The sequence below is a fragment of the Nipponia nippon genome, unplaced genomic scaffold, assembly GCF_047370975.1.
Source record: "Nipponia nippon isolate SJK-2023a ecotype South Korea unplaced genomic scaffold, ASM4737097v1 scaffold_9, whole genome shotgun sequence".
NCBI lineage: Eukaryota > Metazoa > Chordata > Aves > Pelecaniformes > Threskiornithidae > Nipponia > Nipponia nippon.
The window spans coordinates 29146713-29167533 of record NW_028262413.1 but is presented as its reverse complement, the minus strand read 5'-3'; the positions used below and the strand labels follow the sequence as shown (position 1 = coordinate 29167533).

The window sequence follows — 20821 nt, the reverse complement described above, 5'->3', positions numbered from 1 at the left end:
TTGATTGTGGAGGACATGCTGTATACAAATGGATTCTCGATATATGAAACGACCATATTTACTGCACAGCATTCAAATCAATACAACATGTCACTAGAAGTGTGCTGGAAGAAACTACTGTGTAAGCAGACTTTTTTCAGATGGCTTGTACTGACTGCATTGTGTCTTGCACAGAGATACACAACCTAAATATGGCTGCAGGATAAGATAATACAGAAAAACCACAAGTTTAAAATTAAGAAAGGGATTGAAATGCTTAAGTCCTCTGTTTTGGTCATCAAAAAGATTCATGACTTACATAAAGAAATGCACTATTTTTCTATAAAATGAACACAATATAAAAGAACTTTTTTGTTCTTGACAACATGCTTAATGAAATTACTACTTTAGGTAATGCTCATTTTAGGAAGGTACAAAGTTGCTAAAATTATTTAAGTTGAATGAGGTCCATTTTTCCTGAGGAATCTGGTATCCAGCACTTTTCATATAGCAGCTGATTAACACCGTGTAAAGCCGTAAACAGTATCTTAAATGTAAAAAACGCATTAATGCCAGCTGCTTCTATTTTCCATGGCAATGTGTACACCGTACATTTCCATTAGGATGATTTAGGAAAAAAATCACTGATTATATTTCAGAGTTGGTGCTTTTAAAGTCTTTCGTACCAGCTTTTTATTTATCTGATACAGAAAAAAAAGGTGGCTTTTTTGTACAGAGTATTCATTATATATGTCATGTATCTATAACATACATAAAGATGGAAATATCCTAGGTCTTTTTAGCTTGCATCAGTTTATCTATGTTGGATTAAAAGTTCCAAAACATTCCGATTTAGAAACTTTAAAAAAAACCCTACTGTTTCATATGGAATGGAAGTTAAAAATTGGTTTGTTTAATATTTTCCTTTTCACTAAAAATCACTTGAACTTGCACCCTCCCCAAAACACGGTTTAAAAGAACCAGATGTTGACCCAGGTGGATTTACCCCTGCTATTTAACGTTTACGTTGCAGCTGCTGCTGCTGCCGCGTTCCAGCGAGGCACGGCAGGTCGCTGCAAGGGCAGAAGCGGCGACCCCGGCTCACCCCCGGCGCCCCTGCGGAGCCTTTTCCTTAACCCTGGAAGCGTCGGGACGGCGCAGGAGGGCTGCCTTTGGGTACAGCGCTCAGTGGGATCGCTACGGCTTCCCGGCTAGCGAGCTCCTTCCCTAGCACCTGCCTCCCTCACAGGGAACTTCTCCTGGCAGCCCGAGGGGGAGGCGACGGCCGCTACCCGCCCGAAGCAGGGCCGCTGAGGCAGGCAGCCGGCGGCCAGCAGCAGGATTGTCCGGCCGGCCCCACACAGCCCTACACGTCTCCCACACAGCGCGGGGCCACGAGTCGGTACCTCTGGGTCACCTCCGGGACCGGCCGCCGGGAAAACCGGCCTAGGACGATGCCTTGCCGAGGCCGTTGCTGAGGCTCGCCGCCGCCGCCCGCCGCCCCCCACCCCCGCCAGCCGTTCTAACGGTTCCCGCCGCGCGCGCTCCGCTCCCGCCCCTCGCGCCCCCTCATGGCTTCCCGGCGGGGCGTGGCCAGCACCGCCCCTGAGGAGCGGCGCCCCGTCGCTGCGCCCCGTCCTCGCCGCGGGGCTCGGAGGCAGCTGGGGCCGTGCCCCAGCCATGGCCGAGCTCGGAGCCCGGCTGCGCTGCGGCTGCCCCCTGCTCCTCCTCACCTGCCTCTTCGCGCCTTTTCTCGGGCAGCCCAGAGCCGGCCCCGCCGCCCGCGCCTCTTACGCGGGTAAGGCGCCTCGGGGCGGCCCCGTGTGGGTGAGGGCAGGCGGGGCGCCCTGCCGGGGCCGCTGGGGAGGGGTGGGTGGCAGGCAGGCAGGCGCTGCGGCGAGAAGCTGCGAGGGCGTCGGAGGGGAGGGCAGGGTCAGCTGAGAGTTACGAGCCCTCTTGAACCCCGGCTTTCCTGTAAGCCCGCCGTTGTGCGGGGCTAGCTCGCCGCCGGGGACAGGGGGAGGTTGTGCGGGAGCCCGGGGTCCGCCGGGCCGCCGCTGCCTCCCCTGGCTGCTCGGTCCTCCGCCTGCAGCCCGGCCCCGGCCGGCCGCTGGGAGCGGCGGGAGCGCGGGCGGGAGGGCAGCGCGTTTCGTGTGGAAAAATGAGGCGGGTTTTTGCGTGCGGAGGGAAATGCTGCCGGGGTTGGGACCGCCACGCATCACGCTTCGTTTTCCACGCCATCAACTTTTGCCAGGACGAGGCTGAGATAAGGCTGATGGCAAGGTGAAGCGGGGTCCCGGCGGTCGCGGGGGAGTGCTGAGTTAGGGATTGCCGGACTTCGGCTAGTTTTTAAAAAAACGAACGTGACCTGCAGAGACGGTGGTCAAAGGGGCTCACCGGAGCTGCCCCTTTCACGGAAGGGGCGAAAATGCCTTTGCCAAACCACGGCTTTCCAGGCGCCTATCAGTCTTGACTACCACACATTTCATTACGCAGTTGTTATGCTTTTTACGTGAATATATAGCGCTTTGAAGATTTGAACTGTCACAGCTTTCAGTTTTTGCTCTGTTCACTTACTCAGGCAAGGTACAACTGTAGATTTGTGGTGCATGCTCTTTGCATTTGCAGCTGGTATGGAGGTAAATTTACAGAATGTATTTTATAAATTGCAATATCACATATGGATCTGGCTGCACATAAAAATCTTCCTCTTAAGAATTTATAACAAAATTCTTTTTAGTTTGGTTATGCATTATTTCTTTGACTTCAAAAGAGTCAGTCTTATAATTCAATCAGGATGTAACTTTCAGAGTTGAAGGATGTAAAATAGCATGTGAAGCTAAAGTGTTTATAAAATTACACAAAGATTAAAGGAGCAAAATCAATGCTCTTTCAAAGAATTATTTAGAAATAGTTATTTCAAAACATTGCTTTTACATAATTTATGGGCACGTTACTAAGAGTTTTGCAAATGTCTTGAATTCATAACTGCAATATTTATAAGCAGAAAGGAAATTAATGAAAAATAAAATTGACTTTTTTTCAATATTAGTTCAAAATTGAAAAAATGGTCGTAAATATGGTTTGAGGAAAGTAAATTGTATTGATGTCTCAGTTTTAATCCAACATATAAAAACTCAGTCTGTTATTGCTAAATGTGATTTAAAAGACTATTCTTGGTCTCAGTATTTGGAAAAGTAGTGTTTTTTGTCACGGCAGAAGATACTACTATGTGAAATTATTATGTTACATTATATAGTGTGTATGACTGTATGGAACTACTTGGTTAAGCCAAATTTTGCCTTTTGGCACAAGCCAACAGTTTTGACTTCGTCAAGAACAGACCATATATAGTGAGGATAAAATTTTCTTTTCGCAATTTGTTTGCTCTAAAATAAAATGAAATTTGCTATTAAGAAGATGAAAAACATTATAGCTACCTATTATTAAAATACAGGCCAAACAGGAATAATAACCTAAATCAGCATATCATGTACATACAGTTAAAGTTATTTTAGAGGTATTGCTTTGCATGTGGTACAGTAATCATTTTAATGAGTAGAAGTGAATTACGGATGCGACTTTGTCTTTATGATACTTTAAGAGTGCTTGAAAATGAATTTGGTGTTTCCTTTAGTTAGTAGTCCGGAGGTGAACTAGCCCTTTATCTTGGATAACTCTGATTTGACAAGACAAAATGGATGCTGATTTAAAATACCATCAAATTATAAGTTTTGTTCCTTGCTCTGAATCTGAAACTAACAGGTGAGACTTAAATGCACAAATTGAATCGAGATTAACAACCACCTATAGTGCTGCTGTGCCATGCTGCAGACCTGTGATAGTGTTTCCTTGGGAGTTCATACACCCAAACATTTTCCACTCAGTTTAATGATCGGATCCTTCTCCCTACCCAACAGGAAGCTGCAAACCTTCCTACTTGTATGGGTTTCTTGTGATTTTTCTCTTAAAATATTTTGTGCTTTCTTTAGAGATTCATAGGAAGAAAAACGTGAGCATTGATTTGTGGAGAAATGTCTGTTTTGATTTGTAGAAGGAACTGTGGAAGGAAGTACATGCATAGTTTCCCACTTTTCTGGATGGTAAAACCTGATTTTTGTATGATAGTATATATGTTCTGAAATCTCCTACGCCGCATCTGTTTTTGAGCAGAGTATCTGATTTCTATGGGCCATAAGATTGTATGTGCCAGTGTATCCAAGACTGGAACTGAGCTGCATTGGGAAAATGCTACTGTGGCAGAAGGTTAACACCAGTGTGCAACTTCTGCAGCACCCAGGGCTGCACTGGCAAATTGTGAGAAGCCCAAGGCCTGCGTCTTATTTGCATAAAGGTCTTATTTACATAAATTGTGGATTTGTATTTACTTCCATGATGCGTACCCTCTCAATCTGTATGAATAAATGGTTCTGCTTTTAAGATTCTACATACTTGTTCTTCCTTTTGCTCTTTGCACTATCTGCACGTATATACACATTTTCTGCTGCTTGCATTCAGCATTCCTCGGTGCTGTCTTCACAGTCCATCTTCAATCCTTACTGACAGGTCAACAGTCAGTGAAAATAATGCAATGGTTAAAACTGGTATAGAGAGAGATGACAAAATCCTGGATCTGTTACAGAAGAAGTCCCCCTGGCTTCAGAGTGACCAGAATTTTTACCTTGAGGCAGCCTGCCATGAGGCAGCCTTTTCATGTGCCCTAGCTGGTGGGCAGGGAGAAGGATCACAGTTTTTCTGTCTGCTGAAAGCTGAGCGGGGAATATGAGTGTCGATGAACTCACGAGGAAATGATGTGCCATGCCACAGACCTGTAATGTTAGTGCTGTAGGTGGCTGTTAATCAGACTACTGCTGGCAATAGCTTCGCTATAGTGTTCAGGAAGCTGTTAGGCATGTTGTGTGTATTTACCATAGAATCTATAGCACAGGTATTCAGAAAGGAATGGTTTGTGCTCCAGTTAGCTCTTAATCTAAAGACTGACCATCAATCTGTAGTTGATTGTATCCATTTCTTGATTAGTTACAAACTACATGGCAGTATATTATGCTGTTATTAATCAAACTTGTAAATGCATTCATTAATATGGGCCATAATTATCCTTTGAAGCTAAGCTATTAGGGGATAGTTTAATTTTACTTTCCAATTATCAGGCCGGAAACTTTAATCTTTTAAATTTGAGTTGAACATAAGAAACGTCTTCCTTGCTTTCTATGCGCAGCTCTTGTACCTCTGTTCATACTGGTAAGTGCTAAACAATATTGCAGTTCAAAATCCTTGATAGTTTCATGTCCACAATATGTCATTTTGTTTTGCTACTCATTGGCAGGAGATTGATGTGCTAGGTAAGAGAGAAGGCAGAAATCCTCCCAATAACTTGAAAGTCCAGGAGTAAATGAAAATCATAAAAAGTTCCTGCAGCAGCTAGCAGCTGCCAGGCATGTATTTATACACAGCGATAGAAATACAAGGCTGTCACTTTTGTACTCCCAACCTTTGAAATCGCAAGACAACCTCTGAATGAAAGAAAGCAAAACAAATTTGCAAAAAAACCACCAACAAAAAATGGTCAAGAATAGCCACCTTTTCCATGCTTGTAGGTGTAGTGGTGGGCCTTGGCTTTATTTTTAAACAGGGGAGAAAAAGATACTTGAGGGAAGTACAGAATGTATTAGCTGGCTTTTCCGACTTTTATTCAGTAAATTGAATAGAGTTAGTAATCCTGCTTTGACTTACGGACCTTCTAGTAAAGATGATTTTGATCTTTCTAAATGCTTGCTGTTAACTAAACACTTGTCTGTTAGTGACTGGATTCTTGGTAATTCCTAAAGCATAGAAAGAAAAGTAGGCAAAGAGATTGAAGACCATACAGAAAGTATGACTCACAATCCTTTTAAAGGGAGGTGGGGAGTCAGTACAGAAATAAAACTTCCAATTTATACGTTACTTAATATACTACATATCTTTTCTGCTTAATGAAGTAGTGGTGGGAGATTCTTTAAAATGTAAAGGGAGGCTTAGACAGAGAGAGATCTGTGTAGTTAATATTGAACATGATCTTGGTCTACTTTTTCCTGTCTGCTGCAATATAAATATGGCTTGCAGTTAGAATTGTCACCAGTTACCAAAATATTGTGATGAGACTAGATTTGTTTGGGGAAAAATTGTAAAATGAAAGGAGAAAAAGCACTGATGCTCACTAGAATAAGTTAGTTCGTAGGAAAGACGGAAAACTTCTTTTTTTCCCTCTCAAAATGACCACTGAACAATTTTTAGAATAAGATTTAAACAGTTACCATTGCGCTTCTAGACTTCATAGTGCTTCATTTGTTATAAATTACGTAACATATATTACTTAAAAAAAATCACAGTATCATCTTAATAAAAAATACTAGTGTAGGTGTAGAAGGCAGGTGTGCTGCATATATTCATTCACCTTCCTGGTTTGTAGGCAAACTATTAGTTGTATTATAGCTTGTAGTAGTTAGATTTGTGGATAACAGTCTATATGTTATCATAGCACACTGTTAAAGAATCTAATGTTAACTAAAAAGTATGGATATTTTGCTATGTTTATTGTCCTTAGTAGTGGTGTTTTTCATTATAGTGGTATATGATTATAAATCTACATTAGTAATGTATATTACTTCTGAATCTACATCTTAACATTAGGCTTCTAAAAAGTGACCCTTCCCCTTCTCCCATGGACCTCTTTTGAAAATGCGCCAAGTAGTGATCCAAAGAAAACCTGAAATCATTAACACTCAATTATATCAGTTAGAAAATGCTTTGAACTACATTGTTTAAAGTATAAGGAGCAGTGTTGTACCTGCAATCCCAACGTGGTTCTTAGACACTTTATCTAAGGAAGTGCAGCGGAATATAGAGTTCAAAGAAAGTTTACTCTTTGGTGAAACATGGCCTGTGATGTCCTCTCATTTAAAAAGAAATAAGCAAAAATTTATGAAAAGATATGAGGTATAGCTGTGACACTAAATATTTCACTGGTAATTCTTGTAAAAAGAGTACTGCTGCTAAATCATATGAAGATGCTAAGAAATTTCATCCCATAATGATACAGTAAGAAACAATGTAAAAAGACAGATTTTACAAAAGAATAACATTTTTGTAATTTATCTGAAGCATTTAAAAAGTCTGCCATTAGCAGCACTAGTGAAATTTTGACTTGAGAATGTTAACAAAATGAATAGACATGTACATGTTTTGTCATGCTATTCATGCATCTGAGACCCATGTAATGCTTCCTCTTCTTTTCTAAATAGCTGTTCCAAAGTACTTTTATTAAAGAAGTTTGTTATTTAGCGGGGGAAATGGCACAACTGAATTTTTAAACACATTTGTGTCCAAAGTCAAGTGTGTAATTAGAATTTCTACTTACCATTTTGTCAAAAGTGTGTTCCAACTACTTCAAAGTTTAAAAAAAGTTGAATCATTAATCTGCTCAGTGCATAAATGTTTGTCTCCTTTTTGCAGAATTCAAATTTTGGCCATCCAGCATTTTGTCATGTGATTTAGTCTTTTTTGCTGAACATGGAATCACATTGAGAGGGAGTGAGCGGAGTTGAGTTTCAGGTGTAAATTATAAAGTAAACATTGTCATTGGGATTTATCACTGACCAATATAGACAGCCTACCTTTGATTTAGACTGCATAAATTACCTGACCTCAACAAAAATAAAGCCACACAAATACAGGCATGCTTAGAATTGCCCTTCAAAGGCTGCAAATCTTCTAAGTTCTTTTAGTACAGTGAGCTAGTAGTAGGGGTGAGTGCTTCCATAATCTCTTACCATCAGATTTAGTATGAGATTTGTACTCCGGGTTGTTTGTTTGCTAATCTTGCTAGTCGTAGGTTTTAACCTCTTTCTGCTTTCCTCCAACCAGCATAGCTAGGCTGCTGACTTAAGCCACTAACTGCATTTTACCTCTTTTCCTCTCTTCTGTACCCTTTTTCCTGCTTGCCACCAGTTCTTCACATTTTTTTTTATTGGTATTACCACCAATAAGTGACTAAGAATTACACCCTTTATTATAATCCTAAAAGCATATAGACACATGGAAAAGAGAAATTAAACATGTGCAGTCTGTGTAACAAGCAAGCTGTGTGATCCTATTAAATAAAATACGGAAAGGTAGGGGTGGTTATTTATTTTATTTTTGCTGACTCTCAATATATTGTTACCATCTCCAGCCTCCTCATGGAGTTCTCCTTTGTATAAGCTGCCTTTTATAGACCAGTATGCCCCAGCTTATTAATAAACTGGAAATATGAAAAAGTGTGGATATTTATGTGATAGGAAAAAAAAAAAACAGTTGAACTATATTGTTAGTAAATATGGTCATCTTAATAAACTGGTGAGTATACTGTAGGTCTGAGCATAAAAAGTTTGAAAAAAATTCTGTAAGTATATAAAAGTGGTAAAGGAACAAGTCCCCATTTAGCATGGCAGAGAAGATACTGTGTTTTAAGAGAAGCTTAATCTGGAAACAGCATGTACCTTGAAGATGCTGTATTGCTGTACAGGAGGTCATCTTACAGGAACACAGAAATGGTGAAAGTGCAACTTTGCCTCTGCGTTACTTCAAGGTCAATTAATGGAGAGAGAATACCCAGCTGCTGCATAGTCATTCTCAAATTGTACAAAAAATTCAGTTGAGAGTTGTAACTGTAAAAGGAAAATGTAATTAATGCTAATACAAAAACCAAGTATTTATGAAACATTAGGATGAAATATATACAAGACCATTCATAATTCAGGAAATAGGGATATAGAAATAGAGAAATTAAGTTGTGTCTTCAGGAAGCATTCTTTTGGATGTCTGTAGAAAGCAGTACTTGGTAAATCTATGTATAGTTACAAATAAGAAAAATTCCTTGGCTAATGATGATACACTGAACCTAAGGTATCAATAAAAATAAATATATTTTAACCTAATAGCTGTGAAGGTAACTCGTGTGTGTGTGTGTAGCATTCTGTTGCTGGATCCTTTTTGGCAGCAATTTTTGTCCTGTGTGTTTTCATGTACCCACCTGAGGTATGCTCAGTGGTATAAGGCAAGTTGCCCATCGTTTCTTTGCTATTGCACAACCCACGTGTCAACAAACTTGAAATGGAAAGATACTAAATTATAGAGCATGTACAAATAATACATCTTGAACAACAGTAGGTTGCTACGTGTTTATGAATGAATGAAATACAACTGTAAATGGATAGATTTGTATTTTGAAACAGAAGGGTAAGCTGTCTTAAAACCCAAATGCTGATTTGGCCTGCAACAAGAACCATTCAGCAGCACATTAGTGTATGGTAAGATTTGGAGGGAAAAGGAGTCCTGCTGCTCCCACTTTGCTGATCCTGTTCCTTAAGCTACATGCTGCTTTTGCTCCTACTATAAAATTTCAGAGAAAATCCAGTTAGTATTCATTATAATAGTTCTACTGGACTGCCCCAAACCTGCAGTGCAGAAGGCAGGGAATTCTCTTGCGGCTGGGCTCTGGTGCTTCGGGTGTTTTGTCCGAAAGATCTGTAAATGCAGCCTTCTGCAGCACAGCAGAAAGCCGCTGCTGTCACAAGAGCACTTTGATGAATGGGAGGGAACTTAAAAACTTATGTTGCCTGTCTGAGTTCTCTAGGCTGCAGTGGTTGCAGTCACATAGAACTAGCTTAGGTCCGTCTAAATTAATGGCTTAAATGGTGCTAGCCAGGTCTCTGCAACAAATGCAAGCCATCAAACTGTTGATCGAATTCTAAGCTGGATTTTGCAAGTTGTGTTGAAATGAGAACTGGTACCCTATGTAAGGATGATGCTATGCGATGTAACTGACGATTTAGTAATCCCGGGCAATTCTAAAATTTTAGTCCTCTTCAGTGTCTAATAATCTCTGATTTACTGAATGTTGATGGTAATGAACTGCAAATAGAAATTGTTTACACTGCTTTTAATTGATGCTTTTGTTTCCTTTACCTTCTTTTATGAGAAACGTTAAATACTGTCAGTGTTTTTTCTGCATTTATTGTTCACTACTTTACTTCTGTTATGTTCACTAAATTCACCCCCTCTCCAAACAAAATAATGTTAATCTTTTAAATCTCTCCTTGTATGGATGACTGTCTCTGGTTTTAATCTGTTTATGACATTCTCTGGTGCTTTTCTGTTTCTGATATATCTTTTTTTAGATGGATGCTGTTAGTGAGCACACAGTTTTTAGAGAGGTCATGCCATACATTTATGTAATGGTATAATATTTAAAACCTGCATTAAAAAGAGGTGGTTGTGCACATCTTTCTTTAGTTTACTCTGTCCCTTAAACTGACTGTAATAATTTTCGACAGTAGTTTCAGTCAGTTTAAATCTCATCGGTGAGTAGTAAAAATCTTTGTCTAGAGCATATGTTCACGTCTTCTGGTGATTCCTCTGACTTCTGTCTGGGAATTGGAGACCCTTTTGGAGCCATTCCCTTCAAGGTGATGTGTGTAGCTTGTGCTGCTTCTTGAGGCGGTGGCCCTCTTCAGGTCTTTCACACTGCCTTTGAAAGCTGTTCTTACTCGAGTTACCTAGCTAGACACTGATCTTGCCTTTTTTCCTCCCCTCTCTCCGCGTATTCCCTGAGTTTGTCCTTCTCTTGTTACTTAGAGTACATAATTTTTTTGCATGGGTTCTCCTAATGGAGAAACCTTAAACTTTACCTTTTTTGGGGTAGCAGGGTTTCTACTGATACAGTTCAGTGAGACCACATTGGTAAAAACCTCATTTTTTGTGGATTCCCAAAGATAAAAGACAGTGGTTGCTTGTTGAGGTGATTTAGGACAACTTACATACCTCGTTTAAAGTCCTGGCTGCAGTTTCTGCATCTGCGGTACTTTTTTTTCCAAAGCTCTGTCATGTATTCCATTCTCTCAGGAGACAAAAGGAGACATTTAGTTTCCACTTCTTTGTAAGCTATGCAAAGATTTTTGGCTGTTCCAAGTGATCAGTCAGTGTCCAGGCGTTGAAATGACTCCTCGAGAACTACGAAAAAGGAGTAACTGAATGTATACTATTACTTAACTAGAAAGGTGCCTTCCAGTCAATATAACATTAGAATAGGTAGAGCATAGACTGGTAAACAGATTGGCAAGTGTGTTTAAGTGCAAAACAGTGTGGGGAAAAAGTGCTCTACAAGTACTGCAAAGTTTATACATTATAGCTGTGACCAAACATTAGAAGAAATAACGTATAAAACGTGAAGAGACTGATGTTTCAAACTGGAGCGCAGGTTATGCAATATACTAGAGACCTGTATAGTGTGGATGTAGGTTTTTAAAAAGTACCACCTTGTTCTAGAGTGATAGAACTTCAGTCCCTCATATATAAGCTTTCCATTTTAGAGGAGTGCCATAATTGCATGGCACCAGGTAAATGATATAAGTGCATTTTGCCTTTATTATTACTAAAATTATCTTAATGTTCTTGAGTCATGGATTTTAAAAGTATGATAGTGGTATGGAGATGCTAATAAAAACAGGTAATTTTATAAAATTCTTCTTCTAAGACCCTGGCCATGCTTCCAGAGAAAAGGGGATAAGATGAGAAATTTAACTCTGTGTAAGCATAGCTGTAGCTCTTTGGACACAGGAATGCAGATGTACACTGTTCATTTAAATCAATGTTAATAAATTACTTTTTTTATATAGGTATATCTGAACCATCTTTTATTGCTAAAAGTGAAGATCGTTTGTTTAAACATTTATTTGAAGACTACCAGAGATGGGTTCGTCCAGTGGAACGCTTGAATGACACAATAAAAATAAAGTTTGGCCTTGCAATCTCTCAGCTTGTAGATGTGGTATGTATAGTAGATAAGTTTGTTTATTTTTTTCCCTGATTCTTACAAATCTGGAACATAATGTCATGTGAAATAATTGTGCATACTTCAGCTTAAACACAATAGATTAAACCTCTAAAATTATTATCAGCATAATAAAAAACACAGAAAACAAATGGCTCTTATGTTTAGTGGTGTTTTCAGAAAAAAAAAAGTGAGCGAAAGTCTTAAACCTAGGGAATTGTGTTTTAATTTATTTATTCAATGGGAAAACCACATATTTTTAAACTTTATCAATCTAATTTATGTAAAATTCAGGAACACTTGCAAATACTGCTCTTTTCCCCTGCTTAAGCAGCAAAAAAACTTCTAAGCCTTCAAATACGTCACTTGCCTGGTAATGAAGATTATCTCTTGGCATTACCTGTAATGTAAAAGAGATCAACCAGATTTTTTTTTTTTCCCCTGATACTTACTCACTTCAGAATATTCTTTTCAAATTGAATTCACTGTTTATAGCTATAAGAGGGGTTTTTCTTCCACATGTTGGTGTTCCTTTGCTTCTATAGAAAAACAGTAAGACTACATAAAATACACTCATATAAAAAAATGGAAGGGAGGAAAGACACAGAAGTGGATAAATATCACTGTTAACAGTTAAATAATCAAAGGTCATACTTCTATGTTTAAAAAGTTCTCATATAAACATACTTATCGGTGACTGGATTGCTTTTAGAAGTATGTTTTGTATTTTAAATTGCAGACCTCTGAACTAAAGCAGCTAGTTACTATGAATGTATTGTGCAGATTTTTTTTCATAAAATACACTTTATTTTTATAGGATGAGAAAAATCAATTGATGACAACAAATGTTTGGTTGAAACAGGTATGTGTAAAATATCAACGAAAAATTCTGAAGCTTCATAACTGCAAGTAAAAAGTTGGAAGAAACTTTTCTAATTAATTGTATATTCAAAAAAAACTTAGTTGTTGCATGAATTTTAATTTTACGTAGTATCTTTAAAAAATGTCCCTGGAAATGCTTTAAAGGATTGTTATAAAACTCTTAAAAAACCAAAATCAACCAAACAAAAAAAGGTAAATTTAAAAAATTTACCTAATAAAAGAAATCTGATATGGCATTGCATGGCCATTTAATATACCTAGGTGTGTGTATCCAACCATAAAAGTTACTGCTTCAGTACATAAGTTTTCTTTTAAAAACTATATTAAGAAAAGTATGGGTTTGTGTAGTCTTTTGTATAGTAGTTTTAAGATCTTTCTCTTGTGGGGTATTTGAGATTATCGGGTAAACATCACTGAAGAATTTCCGTTTCAAAGTTGTATATGCTTGCTATAAAGAGCTACTTTTTCCTCTTAAGAATATTTGTTTATGGGTTGGAAAAAGCCTCAGGTTTTATAATAATCAGAGTCCAATGCTAAACTTAATGGCCATTAGTAACTTGGGAAATGCTGCTCACAAATCATTCTTGATTTAACTTAGAAGAATGTTTGCAAACCCTGATTATACTTACTATCTTACTAAATTATTTTTGCTTGGGCTCATTCTTTTGTTTTTGTGTTTTTTTTTTTTTTTTTTTCCCCTCTTGCTTCCCCTTCCCTTCTTTTCCAGTAACCGTGATTTCAGGCAAAGTTTTTCTTTTTAGGAAAACTTTGAGACTACTCAGCAAGTATGAGATGGTAATATGTCGATGATAACACCTTGTACCCTCTTAATAGTTTCTGCAGAACTTGTTGCAGTTGAACCAGTTCAAATAAAATAACAACTGACCTGAAAATGCATTTAAAATTCTGTGTGATGGTGAATTCTTAGAAACTTGAATTTTTCCTCTTGAGCTTTTAGTTCAAGTACAAAGTTACCGAAGTACTACTATGATTTTAATAGTGCTATTTTTAGTGTTGCTGTTAGAAATAGGAATGACTATATAGTGAGAGTTGCAGAATGATTTTGTTTTAATGAAAATGTTTAAGTTGCTTCTGATCAGCTTCCAAAGTCATTGATACTCATTCAGAACAAGCTTTTTTCAAACTTAGTTGTCTATATGTTTTAATAGCTCTTACTTATGTATACATGCTCTGAAAAAGGATTTTAATATCTTAAGTTCTATACAGAAATACTGTCAAGTGGCCCTTACAACAGAAAACAAATATTGGATGAGGTTAAATAGATGTCTGTTCAGCAAATTCACTGTTGTATGCAAATTTTAGAAGCCAGTTTGATTTTTTTTTTAATTGCCTTTTTATCTATTTTCCTCCAGTCCTGCCCTGCTTAAATCAACTTCACAATAATAATGATTTTTAAATCTCGCATATCCACAGGAATGGATAGATGTAAAATTAAGGTGGAATCCTGAAGACTATGCTGGAATAACATCTATTCGTGTCCCGTCAGATTCTATTTGGATTCCAGATATTGTGTTGTATGACAAGTAAGATTTTAATCTTTTCATATAAAATACATTTGCTTTCTAACTTTACTGCCCAAGCTGGTTCTAGGAGGCTCACTGGATAGATGTGCGTGTACATTTAGTAGAGCTAAGAATGTGTGGAAGAATTTGCCTCTGAATGCAAATGGATTTTGTTGCCATGTTAAATGCTTAAATGTTTTACTTTGCTTCTGTATGGAATTTCTAGTCTCATTGAAAAGTTTATTTCCACTTCTTTGGGTAAACTCTTTTTTTAATTAGAAAACAATGTCTTGCACAGTGCTGGGTACAAACTAATAGTGTAGAGCGATGGGAGGGAAGCAACTAATTCATGCTGTTGTAAGCCATATTCAGCATGGATTTAAAATGAAGTACATGCAACTGTAAGGTTTTTTGTTGTTGTTTTTTTGGGTTTTTTTTTTAGAATTAGCAGATCTCAGAAGCAATAACTTTTGAATTAACCTTTCTGCTCAACCCAGGTGCATATATAATGCTTTTACATTTCCTGACTTGTTGAGTCAGGGAAAAAGGCTGTTGCAGTGATTGTAAATTCAAGTCTGGAGGTGGCACACAAGTATTATTTTACCTGTTTCATGATGTTTTTACTTCAATAATTATGATTTGGTCAAATTGAAAAGTATTTATGCTGTATTACCAATAGAAACACCAGAGTTTGGTCATGCTGTTACAGGTCAGAATTTTTACAATCCTTTCATAAGTCATTGGGACCACAGAAAGTTGCACAGATCTTTTCATGACTTGAAAATATTTTTCACTCTTCCAAAACTGTTTACCTGTGTGAGATTCAGATTTAAAAAAAGAAAAAAAAAAGGAGTTGACTATGAACACAATACAGAATTTTGGCTATGAAGGGGGAGAAGGGATAAACAGCTGAAATGACAATAACAAAACATATTTTCTTATTCAAAACCACACCCCCATTGCAATTGCATATATCTCTTTTCTTTTAGTGCAGATGGACGTTTTGAGGGAACATCTACAAAAACTGTGGTAAAATATGATGGCACCATTGCTTGGACTCCACCAGCAAACTACAAAAGTTCTTGTACTATTGATGTAACCTTCTTTCCCTTTGACCTCCAAAATTGCTCTATGAAATTTGGTTCCTGGACTTACGATGGCTCACAGGTTGATATAATTCTTGAAGATTATGATGTTGACAAAAGAGACTTTTTTGATAATGGAGAATGGGAAATAGTGACTGCAACAGGGAGCAAAGGAAATAGGACTGATGGATGCTGCTGGTATCCTTTTGTAACATACTCATTCATAATTAGACGTTTGCCACTTTTTTACACGTTGTTTCTCATTATTCCTTGTATTGGGCTTTCGTTTCTAACTGTCCTTGTCTTCTATCTTCCTTCAAATGAAGGTGAAAAAATTTCACTTTGCACTTCAGTACTGGTATCTTTGACTGTTTTTCTTCTTGTTATTGAAGAGATTATTCCATCATCTTCTAAAGTTATCCCACTTATAGGAGAGTACTTGGTGTTTACTATGATATTTGTGACATTGTCCATTGTGATAACTGTCTTTGCTATCAATATTCATCATCGTTCTTCGTCTACACACAATGCTATGGCACCTTGGGTTCGCAAGATATTTCTTCACAAACTTCCCAAGCTGCTTTGCATGAGAAGTCATGTAGATAGATACTTTGCTCAGAAGGAGGAAACAGGAAATATGAATGGATCAGAATCATCTAGGAACACCTTGGAAGCAGCTCTAGATTCTATCCGATATATTACAAGACATGTTATGAAGGAGAATGAAGTTCACGAGGTGGGTGTATTAGTCATATTACACTGATTTTGTAAAACTGGAAATTAGAAAACCAAGTAATGGTTTACTATGCAGTTGCATATTAAATTATGTGCTATGGGATTTCCAGTTTTTGTACTTCACTGGAAGCTGTGTAATTATTTCCACTGGAAAGTAGTGCAAGTATGGTACAAAACTGAGAATTCTTATAGATATTGGGCTGATACAATACAGTCCTTGGGTCCTTGGGTTCTTTAAAGTATTTTGCTTTCTGCTAGAAGTAAGTTCATGTTGTTAATTACACATTTTCAGAGATACTTGTCTGTTACAAGAGCATGTACCGTAACTGTTCCCTACAGTGCTGCTGGATGTTATTTTCATGATGAGAGAAGTAGGTATTTTTCATTCTAATGTTGTACCTGAAGGTTATCTGAAAAATGCATTTGCCTTACATTTTCAGAATAAATACTGCTAAGTCTTATTTTGCAGCTTTCAATTCCAAATAAAAACAGTTTTTAATGTCCTAACTTATATTAGTTTAAATACGAGCTATAACCATACGTTGGTCATTTTGTGCTGAGATCAAACATGGACTGGATGAATTCTCGAGTGTTCTCTTGTAGTCTTATTATTATTTGTCTCTAAGTTATATCATAGGATGTCAAGGGCTTTTTTTTCAATCTGTATATTTGCACTCTGAACTATCCTTAATGGATGTTTACACCATTCGGGTAAGAGCATTATCAATTTGTTTTTCTTTCCCTGCCTTTTAAACTAGAGCCATTGGTACATCAGAAACTTAAATGGTATTTTCAGGCTAGTGTAGAAATATAGAAGTTTGTTGTGTGGTCTCATGATACTGCTATCTGTTTCTGATGGCAAGGCCTGAGATTCTTTGGATTTATACAGAAATGACTGTCTTCAAAAGTTGCTGCTTGCTGAGAGCGTGTTCTCACGTGCTAGCCTAGAAGCTAACTCCTCTAATATATCTTCTCAGGACTCAATTCTGACCTTATCACAAGAGATCCGGCCTAGATTTTAAATACATTTATCTACTGTACTGTTAAAACAGCATCTAATACCCCTGCATTGTATAAACAACACAAATAGAATAGTTTTCTATTAAATACATATTTTCCTGTAAATTAAGGGTTGGTTTTCTTTCTCTTACTGAACTTACTCTGTTTGTCAGTGACAAGAGAGGTGATAAGTATTTTGTTTTTCAGGTGTAATGCTGTTGTGACTCTAAACCTCAGAAATGAATATACAACTGACTGGGGATTCACTTGTATTTTATTATCTGGGCTCCACAGAATGCAAGCTTTAATTGCAAAAGTTGTTAGTAAAAACTACATGGTGCTGTTGTAGCCTTACCTCTTAGGAAGCAGTAGGCTTGAGAAATGTGGATAGCTCTAGTTCAAATCAAAGACAATTGTTTGGCAGGGTTTTAATTTGCTTGCACAATTATATCTGCTGTACTTGCAAAACTGTGTATAATATGAATAATCCTATCAAAAAGGAAAATAGTCTTGAAAGTACTGTGAGTATTCTCTCTAGTGTATAACTCTGTGCAGTAATAACTTCACAGCTTTCAGATCTTGTATGTAACACAACAGCTGCTGTCTACTGTTAATTTTTTTTTTAATTTTGGTTTGGGTGGTTTGTTGTTGGTTTTTTTTGGGGGGAGGAGGGTGGAGTGGGGGGGTTGGGTGTGGTGTTTTTTGGGGGTTTTTGTGGTGTGGTTTTTTTTTTTTGGTGTTGGTTGGTTGGTTGGTTGGTTTTTTTACAACTTTTGCTTCTAGCTCCTGCCCAGGAATTCCACTTTATGATGAGGCTGTGGCATGAATCCTAAATCCTGCAGTATGTTAGAAAATTGTATACTGATTTTGTCTCTCTGTAGTTGAGGATGTTCAGCGCTTGTCAGGGTCACTTTCTGCATTAAAATCTAGTATTGGTCTATATAGCTTACCAGTCTTCATAGAGGGAAGTTTGTTCCTGTTCTAACTCATAGTGTAATTATAAGCAGTTGTTAAAGGGGGTTACTGAATGGACCTAATTGGAAAAAAAGTGTACTGTAAAGTGACGAAGAATTGCAGGGTTCGGTACTGTATTTTTACCTGTTCTCGCACGTACTGACCAACTCTTATGTTCTTTTGTTTTTTAGGTTGTTGAAGACTGGAAATTTATTGCTCAGGTGCTTGATCGAATGTTCTTATGGACTTTTCTTCTGGTTTCAATAATTGGATCACTTGTGTTATTTATTCCTGTTATTCATAAATGGGCAAGTATAATAGTACCTACGCATATAGGCAGTACAAACGCATAAAATATTTTTGGATCTGTCTCCTGCTAATACGGCTCTAAAGAGTTTTGCAGTGGCTCTGTTTCCATGCATGTTCTTTGTAGGCATGTTTCTGATAGAGAAGAAGAAAAAAAATGCAAACCCAGGAAATTTTGTTTATATTAAAGCATGGCATCCCTAGGACACATAGAAGTCAATGTGCTTATTGCCAGTCTACTAAGTTACTTCTAAATCAGGTCAGAATTAAAAGGACCTTCTCAAGTGCTTGCATGTTTGATATGTCAAAAAAGCATACACTGACACCTACTGCGAAATAGAAGGATTTAAAATTTTTTAATGATGATCACTGTAGTCTGGTTATTAAATTACTTATAAATTGTTATATTGAGTATTAAATATTTGCAGATATTTACACAGTAGAGTTGCTTATTTCAATTCACTATAGTATGCAAAGGAGAATTTTTATCAGCTCTCTTGAATGTGTTGTAAAAGTATAAAGTTTCTACAGAGTAAATTTAAAATAATGAAAATACTAGTTGAACTTCCTGTATATTCAACATGTAAGTAAAAATTGCAGTTTGGCTATGTTTTGCCTTTATAAATTTTCAGTGGAATTTGCTGCTAAATTTAAAACCTTGTTAATTCTATCATACTAACACGAACATTTTAATACAGTTAAGGCTTAAAATGCCTACAGGAGCCATGTATATAGATATCTCTGTATCAACTATGGAAAGTAAGGCAAAGGCAATGAAATGAGTTCCCAAGTTGCACAAGTCTTCTAAAGGCCTGGAACGTTCAAATTTCTTTATTCTTGATGAAGAATTTGATACAGTATGTTAGTTGCAAACATGTTAATAATTTCCTGCCTTTGTGTGTTTCTCAGCATTAAGTTTTTAAGGACAGGTAGAAGGAATTTGTGGAATGCCTTTCTGAAGGAAATGGGTTGAAAATTATTATGCTCTAAGCAGTGAGGACTTAGAGTTTTCCATACTTTCTTTTTTTCTGACAGTGTTGGAAACTAACTTGCAACTTTTTAATTATTCCATTAAAATATATTCTTTAAATACTGATTTTAAATTCTTTACATTCATTCCAATGCCACCTTTCTTAAAAGCTTTATTTCTGGAAGAGGCTCTAAAACAGATGGGGGTTTTCCTACACCAAAGTTTTGTCAATGTACTTCATAATATGGTTGCATCCTGCGGGGCTAATACAGTATTGCCAAGCTAGAGCAAGTCTTGGAAGGTTTTTATTTGCTTAAATTACTACATTAATAATAACATGTTTAGGTGAGAAGTTTAATGTGAATTGTGGTATCTTTGATAATGTAAGTTTTTATAGTGGTTATGAATTTGGAAAACGGGTAGATATTCCACACACCCCACCCCCGCCACTCTGTATCTCCTTTAGAATAGCACTGTTTGGCACTGTACTGATTATAATATTGAGTGCTTATGTCGTAATTTATATATAATTGAATATTTGTTTCAAATTGTTTTCACCTGCATGACATTCTCGGTTTTGTGTAGCTTTATAAGGCTCACAGGCAGGGAAATGATGCCAGGCAAGTCTTTTGGGTTTTTGTGGGTTTTTTTTGTTTGGTTGGTTGGTTTTTTAAATACCAATTTATAAATAATTCTCATTGTAAAGGGAGTCACTCTTCCTCTTCAGTTATGCAATTACATCTGGCATTGGATATCCATATTTCCTCTGTTCTCATCAGAATTAATTTTAAAGGTGAATTTGCAAAGATTATCTGATTTAATCCATTAATACAATAATTTTAACTTTCTCAGTATTACTAAGATTAAACAATGCATCCGTGACTTTCTCTGTGTGGAAGTTGCAGAAATACTTTAGATATCTTATTTCCTGTTCAAGTGCAAAATTTCTTTTTATATTCCTCCTTGGGTTTGAATTACTGAAGTTTGCTCTTACCTGAACAGAAAGCAAAGTAAGCAAAACTATAGGTTAGCTATATATATTATTTATTTAACTCCCCACCTCATCTCTCTCCCTTTGTTAAATGATGTCTGTACTCTGCCCAATTATATCATAAAGTGATTGGCAGCATATTGGCCAATGGAGTCCCAGTCTCTATACTAGTAACTCACAATTTTTGCAAATGCATGAATTTCTTTTAGTCACTTCTACAATCTGACCATGATAAATACAGATAAGATGGCTGACACTAGAATCCTTGAGGTCTTCAGCTTATCAAGTGTGTTTGAAACAAAATTATTTTAATAGACTCAGAAGCATGGACCTTTACTTATGTAACTTGTTTCTGAATGTGTTGAACTGTAGCTAATGCTACCTTATATAGGTTTTTGTCACTCAGTCAAAATAAATGAAAAAAAAAAAGTACAATTTTCAACAGCTTGATTCTCTTTATTTTCATAAATGTTACATCACTTGATATACTGTATTTCCAAAAAGTTTCCAGTTTGGTGCAGAGAGAAC

At 37.2% G+C, this 20821-nt stretch overlaps 1 protein-coding gene across 1 annotated transcript; it reads left to right on the top strand.

Annotated features, from left to right (window-relative positions):
- The first annotated feature begins 1598 nt into the window (after window positions 1–1598).
- Window positions 1599–20693, top strand: CHRNA5 (cholinergic receptor nicotinic alpha 5 subunit). Its single transcript, XM_087743381.1, has 6 exons — window positions 1599–1777; window positions 11694–11845; window positions 12666–12710; window positions 14165–14274; window positions 15243–16074; window positions 18218–20693. The coding sequence occupies exons 1-6, from the start codon at window positions 1660–1662 to the stop codon at window positions 18377–18379; spliced, it is 1419 nt and encodes a 472-aa protein (XP_087599507.1). The 5' UTR covers window positions 1599–1659; the 3' UTR covers window positions 18380–20693.
- Window positions 20694–20821: the final 128 nt, after the last annotated feature.